Source organism: Empidonax traillii, unplaced genomic scaffold, assembly GCF_003031625.1.
Source record: "Empidonax traillii isolate 1590-97213 ecotype Southwest subspecies unplaced genomic scaffold, ASM303162v1 scaffold351:size1117198, whole genome shotgun sequence".
NCBI lineage: Eukaryota > Metazoa > Chordata > Aves > Passeriformes > Tyrannidae > Empidonax > Empidonax traillii.
Window position 1 is genome coordinate 176,264 of NW_020955544.1, and position 18,998 is coordinate 195,261.

General features: G+C 44.3%; 2 protein-coding genes across 3 annotated transcripts in view; both read left to right on the top strand.

The window, feature by feature from the left end:
* The window catches only part of SYNPR (synaptoporin), a 102,535-nt gene extending 92,331 nt beyond the window's left edge, over positions 1–10,204 (top strand). For both annotated transcript variants that reach the window (XM_027892424.1, XM_027892423.1), the window contains 2 exons: positions 7,275–7,466; positions 8,417–10,204. In XM_027892424.1, coding sequence (XP_027748225.1) covers positions 7,275–7,466; positions 8,417–8,683 — 459 coding nt within the window. In that variant the 3' untranslated portion in view covers positions 8,684–10,204. The remainder of the gene's footprint in view (positions 1–7,274; positions 7,467–8,416) is intronic.
* A 6,679-nt stretch (positions 10,205–16,883) lies between these two features.
* SNTN (sentan, cilia apical structure protein) lies at positions 16,884–18,885 on the top strand. The gene is made up of 4 exons (XM_027892408.1): positions 16,884–17,008; positions 17,627–17,661; positions 18,414–18,553; positions 18,636–18,885. The coding sequence occupies exons 1-4, from the start codon at positions 16,899–16,901 to the stop codon at positions 18,792–18,794; spliced, it is 444 nt and encodes a 147-aa protein (XP_027748209.1). The 5' UTR covers positions 16,884–16,898; the 3' UTR covers positions 18,795–18,885.
* Positions 18,886–18,998: the final 113 nt, after the last annotated feature.

Below are 18,998 nucleotides of genomic sequence, written 5' to 3' on the forward strand. Positions count from 1 at the left end.
ACAGCACAATCCGCTATAGCGTTAACGTCTCATTGATTTGATTTGTTCTGTGTAATGGATTCTAATTGAATCTACAGGTTAAATTTAACCACTATCTGTTACCAAACCCTTTGTTTGCAATTTCCCAGTCTTTAAACCAAGGCTAAATGACCTTATTTGTTCGGAATACAAAGATGCTTTTGAGTTGGTTCTACAGCAAAAGCAGTTCCTGCCGGTCAGTGGTGTTGGGAAGCGGCTGAGGGTTATTGTCAGCTTACACCTGACAGGAGGGGAGTCCCATCTGCTCCAGCCACACACTCCAGCATCTCCTTTGCACTGCCAGCTTTGTTGTATTTGGTATTTTTAGAAGAAAGAATCATTTTTGCCTGGAGCACATCCTTGCTGGTCTCCCTGGAGACTGCCCAGTGCAATGATTGCAGCACCACAGCCTGACTGGGTGTGAGTCCCTCTGTGCAGTGGAGTTGTAGGCAAAATGAAGAGCCCCAGGCAGAGAAAAAGCTGGCAGCTGTAGCCAACAGGAATTCAGGGGTCAAGGAAAACTCAGGGTGAAAACCAGCTTCTTACGGCTGCAGTGCTCACCTAAGGGATGTCACACGTTGTGCGAAGGAGGCAGGCGATGTATCCTCCAGCTCCAGGCAGATGCTGCACAGAACTGACGTGTATCAGATCAGATGTGTGAGTATGTCTCATCCCTGAGATTGTTCCTTCCAAAGAAAAGTGCTGCAGAAATCCGTGGTGCTTTGTGCGCCCCTGAGTCCAGCAGCCAGTCCCCGGCACGTGTTGGTGCAGGAGGCAGGGCAGCCCTTATTCCCTTTCATCAGCAGGCAGAATCTGTGCATCAGGCACTGTTTCCAGACTACCAGTGTTTTGCCTCTTAGTGAAGAGTTAGAAGATGATAGTTTCATCCATCCTTGCTTCTGCTCCAGTGCCTGATCACAATTTCATAGTTAAAAGCATTCTTGCTTTAAGGCTTGTGCTTCCTCTTGGCTTGATATTTCCTCAGTCTGGAATGACATCTGCCTTTAAGCAGCACCCTCTCAGAGCTGCCTTTCCTTCTAAAAAATTTTCAGGATTTGAAAAATAAGTATGACGGAAAAAGTGGAGAGAGGAAAAAAACCCCTTTCATTTGAAATGTTTAAATATTTTTTCAAAAGCCCTTGCACAGATAGTCAGAGCACCATCAGTGCATTACCAAATAGCAGCAGCCTGACTGGGTGCAAAAGATTAGGTTCTGAGGAATTTAATGACCTCTAAGTCATGAGAAACTTGCAGGGAAAATTTCAGTCACAAATGCTTCAATTTACCTTGTTTATACAGATACAGGGAAACAAACTGCACGTGCTGATATCTCAGCAAAGCATCACTTTAACTGTGGAAAAATATTTTAGCATTCAATATGAAGTGAGACGTCATGGCAAAGAAATATTCCCAGTGGGAGAAGCAGTTAACTCCTTCCCTGGCTGTTTGAATGGCACCGGCCTGTTTTAGTCACTGTGCAGTGAGCCATTTCTGTTGCTGACTTTGCCTGTCGGGTTCTGGGGATAAAAGTCTTCCTTTTGGTCCCTCAGGGCCTCGGTTGTGTTACTCATGCATGATGGAGGTGGGAGTTACCCCTTCCCATGGGGCTGGCAGCACCAAGCCCTTACCATGTGCACCCTCTGCTTCCCTCACTGGCTCTGTGATAGATCATGTAGGGGGGGTCACACAGACAGATAAACCCTAGAGAGAACCTTGGAGTCCCAGTTTCTAAAGGAACAAGAAGCAGGTTACCAGGGATTAAATACCTAATAGATATGTGCAACGTGTTTCTGAGGTCTACAAACCACAGCTGTGATTTTAATTCCATTGCAAACTCCCTCATAATGTGCGTGTACAGCGAGGAGCTGGGGACTCGCCTTAGTGGTTACAACAAGTGCAAGGCAGTTTCTCAAATGACTGATTAGAGCTCAAGAGCCAGAAACATTCTAAAGAAATTAATTGGAGATGGTGACTTAGATTTTAATGAATGGGATGTACAAAATCCCACCGATTTTTCTCTATATCCCCATCTCTCAGACCAACCTGAGCTGGTTTCCACTTGCACAACACCATGTACCTGGGGGAGGCGTTGCTGGTTCATGATGAGAGCAGGGATGAGCTTCAGCCTGGGACTGCCACCCCAAACAGCTGTTTTGTTGCTCTGCTTCATATCTGTACATTTGGAGCTGCTTGTAAGCAGAGAGAAACCAACCCAGCAGTCCTGTGCTGAAGTTTTAGGGCATCAGGGATAGGATGCTTCCATATATCTCTCAGAAAATAAAGAACAGTCACAGTCAATGTTTATCAGTCCCCATCACTCAGACTTCTTACTTTTTCCATAGTTTCTTTACCCCATATGTGCTCCATTTATAATCCCCATTCTGACAGACCTATGTGCCTTCAGGTTTGTCTTTGGGAAGTTACAGAATGGCCACGGAAAAACACATGCAGTCAGGTCTAAATGTAAGTGTAAATCACTTTATTAATATCCCAGTCAATTATTATAAAAGCATAAAATTATTTAGCCAAGAAAGGTGACTGATATAGCCTTGAAAAGAGATATTTCCTTTTTATAGTGATTACTTGATAATCTCATTCTTATGGTGCATAAAGATGCTTACATGTTAAGAAGATGAGATCTTTCCTTTGCATCTGGAGTCCTGTGAATAATCACATTAAGCAGAAAGGCATTTGGTTCTTTACGTATGTTGCAGATCAAGTGAGTTAAGTACACCCTGGTTTGCTCTTTGGAGATCTTTTTGATTAAACATGTTATATTTCCTCACCTTTGTCCAGCTTTCTAAAAATAGATCGAAAAAGAATAAGGAGCCATCTATGAAAACAAAGACTGAATACTTTGCAGTTACAAAAGTAAATTAGGAAGAATCTGAATAATTCTTTGCTTTTCAAAGAGCTGTTTCAGCCTGCTGTTGTCATCTCCTTTTTGAAACACAAGCCAGGATGACCTTGCTGTACATGCTGGTGCCTCCCAAAGGACCCTGCACTTCCCTGCCAGAAGCAAGCTTGCAAGGCCCTACACTATTGCAAGAAGCATGTAATTCTTTCAGAGCCTCATTCGGCAGAAAATCTGTGGTGGGACCTCATTCAAACCAGAAAAGAGCTAAAATGCCACTGTAGGAAGGCGTTTGCTGCCTGCAGCAATCTGCTGTTGGCTGCTTTCCCGGGCTGGGACCAGGGCTGTGGCTCTGGCTGGGGTAGTTCCTGAATTTTTAGGTTGGTTGTGACTGTGACAGCAACTCCTCTGAGTTTACCCTGCTGGGGTAAAGAAATCTCCCTCTGCTCCTGCATGGCTGGCCATGAAACCTGTTGGCAGCAGTAGAGAGGCACTGGCTGGGAGGGGTTATAGACTGGCATTTGAGGAGTTGCTCTCTTAGATGCTGTAACTGTACAAGAGGGTTTTCTTGAATGGAGAGGTTTTGTAGCACAAGCCCTGCGTGGAAGGCAGTTAGGAGCCAGCAGCTGTGAGCTGGCAAGGGAGGAGGGATGCCACACACACCCCAGCCAGGCCAGAGCTGAGGCTTTGCTGGTTTTCAGGCATGACAGGCCAAGATCATCCTGCCAGACTTGGCTGGGAGGCAGAGCAGGGCACAGAGTGCACACAGGGACATGTCTGTCACAGCCTGCAGGGGCTGCTGAAGCCACTACCCAGCTCAGAGCAGATAAAACACATCCCCTTTCCAAGAGAACAAGCAGCTTCTGCAGATGCTTTTGTCTGGGTGAGGTTGTGCTTGACACTGGGGAATCCAAAACTGCACTCGGGAGGCTGAAGTGACTTTAAGTGACTTCCTCCTCCAAAGAGGGACATTTTGCAAAAGCCAGTGACCCGACTGTCACGAAAAGCCAGTAAGGAGGAATGTTTCAGTTACTGTGAAAAGGTATGCACAGTTCTGTTCTAAAACATATAATGTATTAAATTGTTCCAAGTAGGCATTTTTGGCAAACTCAGTAATAAGAAGTTTCAACTAGAAAAAGACAGCAAGAATTTTTTTTTGTTGTTGCACATACTTCAGGATCTTAAAAACTCCCTCCTTGGATATTCATTGTATTTTAAATTTTGTTTTTTGCTTTTCCCTACACGTTCCTATCTTGCCTCCTTCCCAAAGGCACCTGTAGGCAGAGCAAAGTATCTCAGCTGAGATCTGAGAGAGAAACTTTGCAATTAGGAGTGTACTGTAATCGTATAACAATACACACTGAAAGAGATCTGTAGACACCACTTCAAGAGAGCAACTACAAAAATTACTTTGTTCCAAAGGAAAAAAAGACTCACCCATGCTATAGGGATATTAAACATTGAAATGCAAGATTTGTTTTAGTATGCAGGCACTCTGGCCTTAATTACCAAGGAGAAATTCCCCAGATAGACATTAAGCCACAGAACAGCTTAGCTCGAAATTCACTTTTATTTTCAGCATGTCATTATCTTGTAACTCTGTTCCACCCAGAGCTGTGAAAATGTTCAGCCAGAAATCCAAACCCACTTGAAAACAAGAGGTTCAAGTTCCAGCCAAAGCTGAAGGTTCACAAAGATTCAAAATAAATAGGAAGATGCAAGTTTACTCTAGTCACAGAATCATAGAATTATACATTTTGCTCCCTGCCTAGTGCAGAGGAGGCAGAAAAAATCCTCCAAGAGCCTGAGTCCAACCATGTAGCCTTGGTGAGAGCACCTGCTGAACAAATCCAGGTGATCCATTAGCCTTCCTGTCCTGTCTTCTTGAGCAGCTGTTGGCCGTAGGGCAGAGGGGCTGCATGGTTTCCTCTTCTGGTCCCTCTGTGCCATCTTTCCCTCTTGGCCAGACTTTACAGTTTTTGGGAGTTTGTCTATACAAGGGCTGATCCCAGCACCCCAGGAACAAGGACCCTTTTCCCAAGGCTCTGACCTGCTCTGAAATAGGGGAATTAGTGGCAGAGAGGGCAGGATTAGGCTTCTGTGAACACCCTGGCACAGGGGAACAGAGGAAGTCAGCAGAAGGCTGGAGCTTGGAGTGTGACGGAGAAGACAAGACCTGAGAAATAACATGAATAGTTAATGCCTGTAGGACCAGCCCCTCAACTGCACAGTGCCATGGGATGTTCCTAGAAGGACTTGCAGCCCAGGACCCGGGCTACCAGCAGTTAGAGTGAGGGGCTCCTGCAGATGTAGTCATTTGTGCCACGAGTTGTGCAAGCGCCTCACCAATATGAGGTCAGGGCCTGTGAGTTCAACAGCAGGTCTGAACTCCTGCTGTTGTCACCTGCTTGAAGAACTTGGCTTGCCTTTAAAACTTATCTCTTTTTAGCAAGTTTAACCTCCTGTGTTGCATTAGTTTTAGTCAGTTTGTCTCGGTTTGATTCAAATTTCCACCTGCTGTTATGTGTTTACTTTATTGGCATTGCCAGTGCACTGATTGCAGAGCTGGATTTAGCTTGCAGAGGCTCTGAGTATGGTGACACTGGGAGAGGGTTGCTTGTCATTTAAAAAATGTAGTCCCCAAAACTCTGTGGCATCCCCATTGTGTCAGTCAGAACCTGTATGGGCTTGGCATCTGGGTCGAGAGCATGTCAAGCCTCACAGCAAATAAAGAGCATCTCCCATCATGATCCACAGCTCAGCAGATATCTGATGTTTCTACCAGCTGGAATTTTTAGGAAGCATTTGCAATTGAACTGTTGCCTCTAGGAGTCCATTTCTCATTCAGTAACCGCTAAGACATATGAGATACAATAATTTCTTTTGCTGGAAATCTCCCTGAGAAGAAGAATTATTCCGGGCTATATGCCTCTGCCCATGCAGAGTCTCTTTGGGTGTTAAGATAGTTGTCAGCTCCTGGGCTTCACGCTCTTCAAGAGAGCCCATTTGGGCAGCATGAAGGAGGTCAGAGGAGCTCAAAGCTCGATGGCAGACACAGGCCTGCAGAAAACAAATTGTTAAAAGAGAAGGATGTACCCTTTGGGAAAGCATCCAAGCACAGTTAATTTAATCCCATCTGTGTGAGCAGAGACATCCTTTGTTCATGGCTTGCTTGTGCAGGGGGTTTATTGACTGGTGCCTCTTCCCTCATGACAGAGACTCGCACCCTCCATCCCTACAGTGCCCTGGAGAGCTCCTTCCCAAACCTCAGGTGTGCTTGTAGAAGATGGGAATGATGTTTCCTGGGGATTGTTTGTTTCTTTGGGTAGTGACCCAAAACACTGTGTTCTTAATGAGCGTTTTCCCTTCCTTCCATGTACACCTTTACTTTGCCAGGGGGAAGGGGAAGCAGCCCCATGGGAGGTGGGATATCAAGACGCAGCGATGCAGTTAGTGGTATGTTAGACTTTGGCACCTCTGCCATCTGTTGTGGGCTGACAGATGGGATGAAATATGACAGCAGAAAGGCTCTTCTGTTTTAGCAAGACACAAGAAAGCTTGAAAAATCACACCTCCTCCCTCCTTTCCCCCCAAACCCACACAACAACAGTGTCACTTGGCCACTTGTTCTGGCTAAGACAAGGAGAAGTTTATGCCTGTGCATGCTCCTGAGAGTCTTCCGAGGGGAAAGTGAGCAGAGTGGATCAGAGCAGAGCTGCTCAGAGGTGCTGGATCCTGGAGGGACTGCCACACCTTCTCCCCTCTTTTCACGTGGATGAGAATTGGGAACAAATGCTTTACCGGGCCAGAGAGGAGCTGAGGAGTCTCTGCTTGGCAAGTCTTGCTGTTTATTTGCTCACTCATGATAATTAGTGGCTGCATGGCTTGTGCAGCAGAGACATTTGGCCTTACCTGTGGCTGGTGAGAAAACTCCTCATCTGGTAGCTGAGGATTAGCCAGTTTCAGGTTCTCCCTGAGATGGAAACACTTGCCATTGGAAACCCACCCTGACTATCTGTAGGAGCACCCAGGGCAAGGCCCAGCCCTCAGGGCCCAGCTCCTTTACAGGTATATTTTGTAACTGAGTACAATTCATCATCCAGGTGCTGTGAACAGCCACATTTTCAAGGCGGCTCAGCATCCTGGGAACCAGCCTCGTGTTTGTGGGAATATGCCCTCAAGGTCAGAGATGCAAAAGGGCTGTGCCCCATTAGGTATGTCGGGCACTTCTGAAAGTTAGCTCTATGGGTAATGACAGTAACACAACCTTCCCCTAAGTAACAAGCTCTTGGTTTCTCTCTCCCCTCTGACACAAGCTTTCAATTTTCTGGTGACTTTTAATATCTTTTTTTCCTCCCAATGGACACACCAGTATAATGCTTCTAACTAATTTGTCTTTTAGGATTTCATTGTGACAGTGGTCTTCTCGTTCTTGTGGCTAGTGAGCTCATCTGCTTGGGCTAAAGGACTGTCAGATGTAAAGGTTGCGACCGACCCGGACGAGGTGCTGTTGCTGATGTCTGCCTGCAAACAGCAGTCCAACAAATGCTTGCCTGTTCGCAGCCCTGTGATGTCAAGCCTCAACACTTCGGTTGTAAGTGACTTTGATTGCTGCTCTTCGCCCTTACCTTGCGATGTATTTTCATCTTTTACCCGTGTATTGACCTAAATCGGCTGGTGCAAACCAGTTAGCTGACATGATTTAATTGGAAGTAAAGTCTTGCTGCGGGGAAAGGCAGGCTGTGACTCACCACAGCTCTGCCGTGGAGCAGCAGCGGGATGAGTGTGCAGGGTTGGGATGGGCAGAAAACAGTGTCTGTCCAAGTGCCTTGGTTTGCCTCCCTGCTTTTAACTTGCTGCAATGCTTTTGAAAAGGGGTCTGTGTGCTTCTTTAGGAAGAAAAGGTTTTGTGCCTTATAGATTCCTTTAAAAGTCCTTAAAAAAGCAACATAAAATTGGTCTTCAGAATGTTTTTTAAAACAAAAACAAACAAACAAAAACACACACACACAACCTCTCCAGGCCAGATGACCAATTACCATATCTCTTTTTAATTAGTTTCTTTCAATTTTATCTTTCCACAGTTTCTTTAAACTAGATTATGTTTTCAAACAAAAAAATATTTTGGCCTAAAAACTCTCCCTTTTTTTTTTTTTTTGGAAACAAAGAGGAAAGCAGGCACATTGTGAACTGCAGCTAGCTAAGGGAGGTAAATTTGGGGATTTGCTCCAAAACTGAGAAAATTTTCCATCAGAATAAACCGTGTCCTAAAGTGCCACATCTACACAAACTTCCAGGGATGGTGACCCCACCACTTTCCTGGACAGCCTGTTCTGTGTTTGACAACTGTTTCAGTGAAGAGATTTTTTTCTGATACCAGTTTTGAACCTCCCCTAGCACAACTTGAGGCCATTTCCACTTGTCCTTGAGAAAGACAGACTGGGAGCAGCTTCGACTTCTCCCCGGACCATGCAGGGTCCATTATGTTAGGTTGGGCTGCGAGACTGTGGCTGTTGGTGATGAGCTCCTTTTCTTCCCACCCAGGTCTTTGGCTACTTGAACTTTATCCTCTGGGCAGGCAACATTTGGTTTGTGTTTAAGGAGACGGGCTGGCATTCCTCAGGCCAGCGGCACCCTGCGGACACCATGGAGAAGCAGCCCAGTGGCTACAACCAAGGTGGCTACAACCAAGACAGCTACGGGCCAGCTGGTGGCTACAACCAGCCAGGCTCCTATGGCCAGGTGGGTGAATATGGCCAGTCCCAGAGCTACGGCCAGAGCGGGCCAACCTCCTTTGCTAATCAAATTTAGCGTTCACGCAGCGCAAGCTCTTGCATCCCTCACGTGTAGAGAGTTTAACAGGTCTCAAGTTTCAGTGGCATCAGATTTTTAAGGGTTCTACATAAATTAATACTACAACACGGTGGTTGATCTCTATTGATGGTCTAAGCCCACCTCCTGTGGCAGATGGGAGGTGGCTGGTGGGCTGGAGTTGGCCTTTTTTCCCTGACTAGCCAGATAACAGGGGATGTGCTCCTCACAGGTGGTGACCTGGAGTCAGTGTTGTAGTACGTACTGTAGAGATAACTTTATGGTAGTTTCGTATGTGTCAAGATGGTAGAAGCATTTTGTAGCCTCAAGTCTGTAGTATTTAATATGCATAATATAATTGGATTTCCTTCTGCATTTTGGTGAAAAACGGAAGTGTTTTACTATGATTTCTACAGATTATTCTGTATATCCATGCATGTAACATTGCACCTAAATTTTCAAAACTGCCTGTCTGTGACTCTTCAGAGCACTTGTTTTGGTTATACCTTTTTGTTTCAGAAGATTTTACTATTATTTCAGTTAACTGAGACATCCATCCGTAATTTAGTGCATGGATAAGCAGTTTCATACTACCAAATGTCTGGACTGTGTAAATGGAACTTCTCAACTTCTGCCACTGCATTTTGTTAAATGTCTGTTTAAAAGAAGTATGCATCTTTTATATATTTTGCAGAGTTGAATATATGGCTTACCCAAGTTCTGAATGCTTTGTAACTAAACTGTTTTTCCTTGAAATGGCATTCAGTAGTATATATGGTACCTGACCAATGTTTATTCCATTTAACTCAGCTAAGTATTCATTCTATAAATCACTATTTCTATGGATGTTTTGTGAATCTTTTAACGTGAGCTGTGGAGAATAAGGACCAAGTAACTGTGTTATATGTTTACAAAGGTATTTATTTAACTAAGATAACAGAGGTGCAGATATCAGTATACAAAACCATGTGAAAATGCCCTGTTGCTTGATACAGCAACATGAAAACCGCACGTATTGTTGTGACCTTACAAAGCATAAATATTTCTTTATGCCCTCTTATAAGAGAAGAAAACCTTTCTGTCCGTGCTGTTTCAAGATTGTTAGATATCCCTCTGTTAGGTCGCTGCTCTGAGCGCTAGCTTGGTGCTACTGGAGAATGTAACTGGATTGACCAAATAACCCAGGCTCAGAGGAACTCATCCTAAAATAGCCAGAGCCAGACTTGTAGCCTGTTTGGATTCCTCCCTGGGAAATTCAACCCTCCCTCACTATGGCATATGGGATGTGTTGACACGAATGAAAGCCTGAAGCACAATATACTAATCAAAACTGATCATCTGCATTTCTAGATCAAAGTGTATCAGTATATAATCTTATTGTATGAGCTGTAATGTTGAAAGCATCTTAGCTTAAAACAGCTTAGTCTCTTCTATGATTGTTGTAACCGATTTATGGCTACTCGGTGGATGAATCTATATTGTGATATCTATTTGACCCTAATAAAGTTATTGCATACAATGCATGTTTTCAGAGTATGTTAATATTGAAATGTCACTGCAAAATGACGAAGATAGCTATTAAAGAAAAATAACTATTCCCGTGCCTGACCTTATTGGTCATATTCTTACTGTTTTCCAACACTTTTATGAAGACTATTTTAATGTACAGTGGAGTACAACACTTCTACAGACACCTGTTATTAAAGGTCAGTATCACAAGTTCTAAAAAAAATTAAAAGTGTGCAGTTTAATACCTGCCTGCCTCGTTACCTCTTTCCCCCGTCAGTAGGACTAGCCCAGTACCATCCCTGTTCTGTGGGTTGCTGGAAAGTCATGTTCGAGTTGTAAAGAAGACAAACTGGAATATCTAAATGTCCTTATATTTCAAATGACAGCAAAATACAATTTTCTGGGTAAATGAAAAATTTTATTTTGACTCTCAGTTCTTTTATTTGGAGTTTTGGTTTGGAGTGGGGTTTTTGTTTGTTTGTTTTTTGTTTCTTTGGTTGGGTTTTTTGTTGGTTGGGTTTTTTTTTTAAGTTTGTAAAAAATTTAGATACAGGCTGGTCAGGAGAAAGTGAAATGCGTGTGTGGCAAGGGGTGAGATGGGTTGTGTGCTCTTCATGCCTTCTGCTTCCACTCTCTTTTTTATTGTCATTCTTTTGAATTCCCTTTGTATTAGTTGATCAGGAATCAGGATCAGAATCAGGAATATCCCAAGCTGGTTTGTCTGAGCCTCTCCACTAGAAATAGATAGGTTTTTTGTGTCAGCTGGCTTTCGCTTCATGAACTTTTCCACCCTGACCAGCAGGGTCCCATTGCCAAACTTTTCTGTCCAGTGCTGGGAATGGGAAACAAGTTTTGCTTCTGTTTATTCCTGCCTTTTGAACAAACTGAAATTCTTGTGTAACCATGTGAACACAGGAACTGCAACTTTCAAACCCTCAGGAGTTCACACCCCTGGAGAAAGGGCAGTTTCTAATACAAGACTAGGAACAGAATGGAACAGAATTAAGATTATGTCTTATTTTGGGTACCATTTGTGTAACTTCAGATCTAATTTTTTCTCATGAGGGGCAGAGCTGGGGGAAAAGTTGACAAAAGTCAACATGTTTTCACGAAAGACTTGCCATTTGCTTTACCCAGTTGGCCAGATCTTCACAGGCACGTTGGCTCCTTGCTGCCATGCAGAACAGTTGAGCTGGTTGTTACCCTTTGGGGACTGTAGTCTTCACTCTGAATTAGAAGTCTTTTCATCTATAGCTTCTTGGATTAATATAGTATGGCAGCAGCAAAAGTGAAAACAAAAACTTGTCTATGTTATGTAAGAAAATGTATCTGAATGTTCCCTCTGTGTTCCTCTGGATTCAAATCTTATCACAGCCTTTTGCAGTTGCTGAGAAATTGGAAGTCTATTTGAACTGGAGATAGTGACTGTATAGCAAGGCTTGAGCAGCAGATGAAAAAGACTGTATTTGATGTTACCTGGGTTTCAGACAAATAGCTAAGCAAACTCAAGCATCCTCTGTGAAACTGCTGCTGGCAGCCTGATTGCTTTCCCACTTCATCATTAGTGAGTACCTTTGCCAGTTAGTTAAATAACTAGGTCAGCCTGGAAATAAACCATGTTCCTTGATCTTCTGTGCTGTCCCTCCTGTTTTCCAGTGTGTATCTCTTTAGAGCCCATTTCTCAACTACCCAAGATGGGAGCATGCTTGCACTATGAAGTGCAAAGCTGTGGAGGAGAGGCAGGTGCCTCTGTGAGCGCGGCTGGGGAGGCAGGAGCACAGGACTTTCTCTCCAGGTGCCTCAGAGGCCAAGGAAGAGGCACATTCACCTGCTGGTTTGGGGTTTCCCTATTGCTCTTGACTGGGGAGGGGATGCACTTTGCAGAGCTGCAGCGTCATGCCCATGGGAAGGTGCTGGAGAGGGCAGGGAGGGTGAATGGGTACCAGTGGCTCTGCAGCCTGCTTCACTGCCTGCCCCACACATCAAGGAGACAAGGATGAGTTCAGATGCAAACCCAGCCCACAGGGCTCTGCCCTGACTGGATGGGATTGGGTGTTTTTGTGTGTGATATTTTTCCTGATGACTGATCAAATCTCCTTCACTGTGGCCATTGAGCTGCCCATAACAGAGCCTCAGTGATGGCCAGGACTCGGAGAAAGTTTGTGCTCCTGTTGCATGAATTCGTATTGCAATTGCCTGACCTGATTAGGTTAATTATTTCCAATCTTTATATGCTCTCAAATTGAATGAGCAATTCAGGCCGTAGCCCTGAATCATTCTTGGCTGAAACTGTGATGTACTGATGAAAGAGGCAGTGGCATCAACACACACTGCACCTCCCTGTAGTCTGCTCCTGACAATATCTCCGGTTTCACAGTTAATATGACAGACAGATAAAGAACTATGGAGTAAAAACTGCACGTACTGTGTTACCCTTTTCTGAAAAAATTCTTCTCATTTTATGCTATACCATGTCACAAACATTTAGTCCTCTGCCTACTAGTTTTAAGATATATTTGAGTCAAAAATCTTTGTATATGTGAATAGATGGACTGCTTAGCTGTGTGCTCTCTTAGATGTGCTCTCCCTGATTTAACTATTCTTTTATAGGATTTCTTTTTATTCCCCCCTTCTGCTAAATTCAAGAGCTTTTCCGCTTGGAATTTTCTAACATCAACAATAATCTGTATTTTGCTATTAATATCTTGCACTGATTAACCCATCATTTGTCAATGCCATATATCCTTAGTATGAGGATCTTAGCATTTTGATATGAAATTTTCATAGTTCAGCAGAGAGGCATCCCATTTGTTGCATTTAGTTACTGGTTTCTGTTCTTACATTTTTATTATTGTGTTCTTCCTTAATAAGATTTTAGGTTTTTAAGAGTATAGTTGCTTTTCTAAAGTCTAAATGTCCTATAATAAAACATTTTTCAGAGGAAAAAGTATTTGGTAATATTTTTTTCAGGTGTTGCTCTGAAAATTAATATGATACCAACATAGTTTGGCTCCTCCCTTATCCATTAGATTGTCAAAGAAACTAAGGAAGTTGTATGTCCCCTCACAAGGGACCCCCACAGCCCCCATATGAGGCACAAGAATATTTTGGCCAAAATGCTGTACCACCTCTGAAAAATGCATGGACTTGAGGTGACAAAATATGTTTCCCTGCAGACAAACCAGTTCTAATAGCTTTTTTCTTAAATGGCATTTCACCTGCTCTGTCTCAGCAATGGGATTCATAAATATTTCAGTCACTCATGACCCCAGAACTGAATTTCCAGGCTGAGCTATCTCCTATGTGTGTGCCAGGGGATGTGGGCTGATCCATCCGTGGCTCCCAGCTGGGTTCTTCCTCCTCGCCCCTCACAGACCCCATGTGGCAGCATTTGTGTTACCTGGGGGAGCAGTGGTCACACCTCCAGCACCAGGCACCACTCAGCAAACGGCTTCCAGCAGATAAATACTGGTGCAGATTTCACCCTTGAGTGAAATCAAATTGACTATGAAGAGATACTTTTAAAAACCAGTGATGGCCAAGAGGCATCTGTTCCTGGGACACACAGGACACCCTCACACCATCCCAGCACAGGTGGAAGAAGCATACACCCCATGGTGATGGAAAGACAAATGAGTGGGAAACACTCACTCCATGATTTTATTTATCCTTCCCATTCCCTATCTCCTGGATAAATGCAGGAATTCTGGTTTCAGGGTTCTTAGCAGTATTTTAGCACGGGAAAAACAGCTACAGGTGAGCAGGAGCCAGTTCTGTGACTGTGGGTGTACATGGCCAGTTGGCCAATAGCTAATTAATACTTGCCAAAGCAGCCTATGTGTTGCAGCAGCACAATTCTTGATTCCTTGGACTACTTAAATCTCCCCTTAAGCTGCAATGCTGGGTTGTGTCTCCTCTTTGCATCTCACTGTGCAGAAGAGGAGGAGAAGGACCCAGTGGGGCTGAGCCTACTTGCCCATGGGGCACCACAGCCTGTGGCTGTGGTGAGAGACCAACCGCAGTGAGCACATCAGACCTGCTGCTTCTGCTAGCTTTTCACACTCTAAGTAATCCATTTCAAAGGAATGGAGCAAGAGGAAAATAGGATTGGGCTTTGGAACCAGTCCTGCTTTGGGCTAAGATGGAGTGGGGGGGCTTCTCAGTCTTGGCTCTTGGGAAAAAATTGCATGTATCGTGTCAGATCAAAATGGCCATATTCTGGTCACCAAGAATCATAGAACGGTTTGGGTTGGAAGAGGCCTTAAAGATCACCTAGTTCCATCTTTCCTAAGCAGGGACACCTTTCACTAGACCAGCTTGCTCAAAGCCCCATCCAAGCTGGCCTTGAACACTTCCAGAGATGGGGCTTCCCTCACAGCTTCCCTGCATGAGGAGATCAGGATATTTCCTCCGAGGGTCCAAGTTAGCAGTGCTTCTCTCCTGCAGCTACTGAAGGGTTTGCTGAAGAAATGAACTCTTAAGTGGCCAATGCATCTCCTGTTTCAGGTATTCCCTTGTGCCTGTGTTCCCTCAGCTCTGCCTGTGCCTCCTTCGGGCATGCCCACACCTGCCCCTGCCCAGGGTCATCTCTAAGGAAGCCAGGGCTCCGTCACATACACCCTCCACAACATAAGTCGTCCTGAAATGCAAGAAGTACTTGAAAAGGAATGGGAGAACTCTGGGAAAACACCAAAAGTAAAGCGGAGGCTGCGGCTTTTTGCAGTGGCAATTATTTTAAGTGAACTGCCTGTAAAGATTTTGCAGTTTGAAGTGGCAGGTTGCGTATTTTGTGCAGACAAGATTGTTAACGTGTGAAACATGCTAAAAATTGACCGATAGAAGCACCTGGATATTTCAAACATAAATAGTGTGAATCAAAATAGCTACAGAGCAGATGGCCTGGCTCCCTGCACACCTTGCTGACCAGAATACTCGAGCAACACACACAGCCAAAATCTCGCTGTCTTCAAAGCTGATCATCTGCAAAGCCAAGGGTTATCCTCATGCTACCCTTTATCTGTCAGGCAAAAACACTCCTGCATACACTAATTAGTGTATTCTAGAGGGATAATGAACCCCAGGTTTGTTTGAACTTGTTACTACCCCAGCAAAGAAAAATCACCTGTTCTAGAGCTCAGGCTCTCAGAAGTCGGTGAGATTAAAACAACTGTGAGCTGAAATCTGATCTACAGTGAAAAGAGCCCAAAACACAGAGCGCTGGGTTTGCCAGCCCGCTCGCAGCACTGCCTGTCGCTGATAAACATGAAACTGAATCTGTTTCTCACTCTCATTTTTTACCTTGGATGCTAAGACCAAACAGTCCCATTCCACGGATTAACCAGGATGTAAGGCTTTTCATGCCTTGTTGTATGGTTCAACAGATGTGAAAGGGAATTATCACTTCAACATGATATCAAGACTCCTTTTTTTTTTTTTTAGCTGATGGCAGATTACTAAGCCTGAATTCTTGTTTAATTTTAGTGTGTTAATTGATGGGATAATGAGCATTGATTATATGTGTTTTGGCTGCGTCATTGCAATTACAGGCTCTGTTTTATTCATGAGCCAGTCCTAAAGAATTCACTAGAGATCTAAGACAGCTTAAACCTCTCAGCAAAAGGCTCTGAATTGTTTGAGTAATGACACTCTTAGATGGAAAATTAAAGGTTCTCTTTTCCCATGCTTTTTAAGATAATTAAAATCCAGGAACAGTAAGGTGGTGAACATCCTTATTCATTAGCCTTCAGTAATTTAGCTTCTACTAAATGAGGAAAACATTTTAATTCTCTAGGCCATCTGTTGCAGTCTCCTTTGTGTGTCCTGTTACATAAAGTCTCATCCTGGATAGTTTTAACATCAGTATTGTATCCTTTCACCAGGAATGATGAGCTGGATGAGGTAGTTGAAGTCACTACCTATTAAAAGACCACCCTGGGATTAAAACGGCTGCTTGATCTTCTAGGTTGAAGTTATTCTGTCTAGACACCTCTAGGCAAAGGATGTGCAGAAAGGAGACCATGCACGGAGATAGGCAGCGTGACAAGCTGTGTGTTTTCTAATAGCGATATCCATGCCAATAAATAACAAAGTTCATCGGAGCCCTTCCAGTTCCTCTAATGTGCGACTGCTCTGCCATATGGCTCTGTGCTGCTTTTGGAAGCAGGCACTATCTGCAGAGGCTCCGTGCTGGATGCTGCTTTGGAAGCAGTTTGGAAGCAGAATGGATCTCCTCTTTGCACTGTGACAATGGAATAGAATGTGTTAGAGCAGGAGTGTGCTCACCTAGGATAAACTCTGGGTTAGGAACTGGGAAACACTTGGTTTCTGACTGTTATAGGAACAACTTGCTTTATAGCCTGGGACAAGTTACATTAGCCCACACCAGGAAAGTTTCTCATTAAAATTATGATGTGTATAGCTGAATGGATTCAGTGTCTTAGTAAGTCTTGATGCAAAGTTACATCCCTACAGGTCTAAGAGGATCCAAGCTCCATTAGTTTGGTTTGGTTTTGTCAAATTCTCATGTAAAATACCAGCTACTTGCCAGCCCAGCAGAGGCTGCTGTAGACTGGTGTATTTAGCTGGGTAGTGATTACATTATTGACAGGCATGGCTGCAGGCAGGTTGCTGCCACGGGGCAGAGCTTGAATCCACCTGTTTGCTATTACTCGAGTTGCTTGGAGATCATAAACACCCTGGTCTCGAGATGTGTGGCTGCAGAGCAAGCATTCCCAGCACGGAGCAGTGCTCAGTCAATCAGCCAGCTCCTGCTTCCACCAAAAAAAGCCCTTTGTCTGCTGCAGGCATGCCCAAGGGGTAAGTCATTGCTTTGTTCTGTCATCTTGGTGATCTGCCATTTGTCTTGAAACTCATTATCTGGATGTGTTTGTCTCTATCACAAGCCAAACCTCTCTGCTCTGTAATTAGTTTCAGCACTTTAGCAAAAGGTAAGCAGGCTTTAGGTTTTAACAGAAAGCAAGGGTGTGCTTCTCACAGATGGGAGTCCTGCTGGGAATAAAAGCCAAGTGTCTGCTCCAAACTGAAAGCATTGATGAGGAGGGGATGATGGACCCCTCTGCACTTTCCTGGAGGTGGGCTTAAAACTGCGAAACTTCCTGGACCTCTCTGATGTTCTGAAGAAATTATATGAAGTATATTTAAAGGTCCTTCTCTTAAAATTAATTAATAAGCAGCTTTAGTAACAATTCCAGGCTACTTGCTTAGGTGAGGGATTAGAAGCTGTGTGATGTTCTGTGCTGCTTGTAGAGGCCACTTTCCTTTCCACTATGAAGGAAAGCCAGTCTCCCTTGGGAAGCCTTGAGTTCCAGGGGGAACTAAATGCAACAGAAATGGGCAAGCTCACTCATGGAGAAACTGTACACCTCACACAATTCACCAGGTGATAACTGTACCTCTCTTCTCTTTTGCCAGCAGCATACCCATAGCCAAGCAGCTGGCATCAATAAAAGGTAAGGGGACCCATTTATCACCCCTTGGGGGTTCAGGTCTTCCACAGCCCACATGCAGAAAATTCTCATAATGTCACAGAGCTGGGGAGGCCGTGCAGACCTTCAACTGGGGCAAGACAAGGGGGTCTCGTGTCCCTGTGCAATGTGCTCCTGGATTGATCACTTCTCTCCTGCCTTTTCATTGAAAATCACAACCTAAACTGTCTGTGGTGTCTGATACTGAGGGATTTGAGTGTGCAGTCTTTAGGATGTGTCTCGGGAGCGGGGGCAATGAATCCAGCCAAAATCCCAAGTATACCATAATGCTGAAATGCAGCACTGGTGCTCAGACACGGACATTTCTGTGCAGCCAGGCTTCCCAGATGGGTCATGTTTTCCATGATACAGGACCCTGGGAGTTCAAATGCACCTGGACAGCCAGCATGGCCTGTCCCCATGGCATGGCAGGTCCTTGCTGGGTGCCCAGGGTCAGGGTAGACCAGAAGGGTCTCACACATTGCCCTGTGTTACTGCCCTAGCTCTAAAGGAAAGCTTCCTTCAGGGTGTGATTCTGTAGGACATGAGGCATGTTGCTGCCCCACTCCAAATAAAATCTGGGCCGGGTCCTTTGTGGGTATAAACACTTTCAGTCTCATCAACTTTAGTGAAACTACACAGATTTCCACCCACCCAGGATGGTTCTAACAGATAGCTTTCAATTACATCTCAAACACCATTCCTTTGGGTAGATGGATAACTTTTCCTTCCTTCAGCTCTAGGAAAAGGCTCAGACCTTGAAAAAGCTTTTGCTACAGTGGCTTTGGTGTATAACAACAATGCTGACATCGAGGGCAAGCTCAGCAGGGCTGAAACCAAGAGCTTGCTGCAAACCCAGTTTTGGCACTTCATACAGGTGAGAGGGTTTGGGAGAGTGGGTGGCAATAAAAAAGTAACTTTATGCTTAATTTTTTTTTTTCATTTAAAATCCTGCATAGGGCCAAGAAAACAAACCAAAATACCAGGAGATAATTTCTGTCTTGGATGAGGAGCCAGAGAACAAAACTGATTTTGAAGATTTCATGATGATGCTAGTCATGCTCACTCTTATGTCTGACCTCCTGCAGGAGATCAAAAATGTGAAAACCACAAAATGATCTGTGCTTAAAAAGAAGAAATATCTTGGCACTTTATAAGGAAGGCATGAGTGAATTACACACAGATACCAGTGTGTGCCTGGATACCTCGTGCTGGTCCCTCTTAAATGGAATAAAGTCTGGTCCAAAGCTGGCTGAACTTACTCCTCTCTAGAAACAGTCCATGGAGTGAAAAGTTGGTGCTCAAGGTTCTGTGTCTGCTGT

Coding starts and splice junctions, on each gene's coding strand:
- SNTN (XM_027892408.1), top strand. CDS start 16,899: ATGTGTGGCTGCAGAGCAAGCATTCCCAGCACGGAGCAGTGCTCAGTC. Junction 17,009..17,626: donor GCTGCAGGCATGCCCAAGGG/GTAAGTCATTGC, acceptor TTTTGCCAGCAG/CATACCCATAGCCAAGCAGC. Junction 17,662..18,413: donor GCAGCTGGCATCAATAAAAG/GTAAGGGGACCC, acceptor TCCTTCCTTCAG/CTCTAGGAAAAGGCTCAGAC.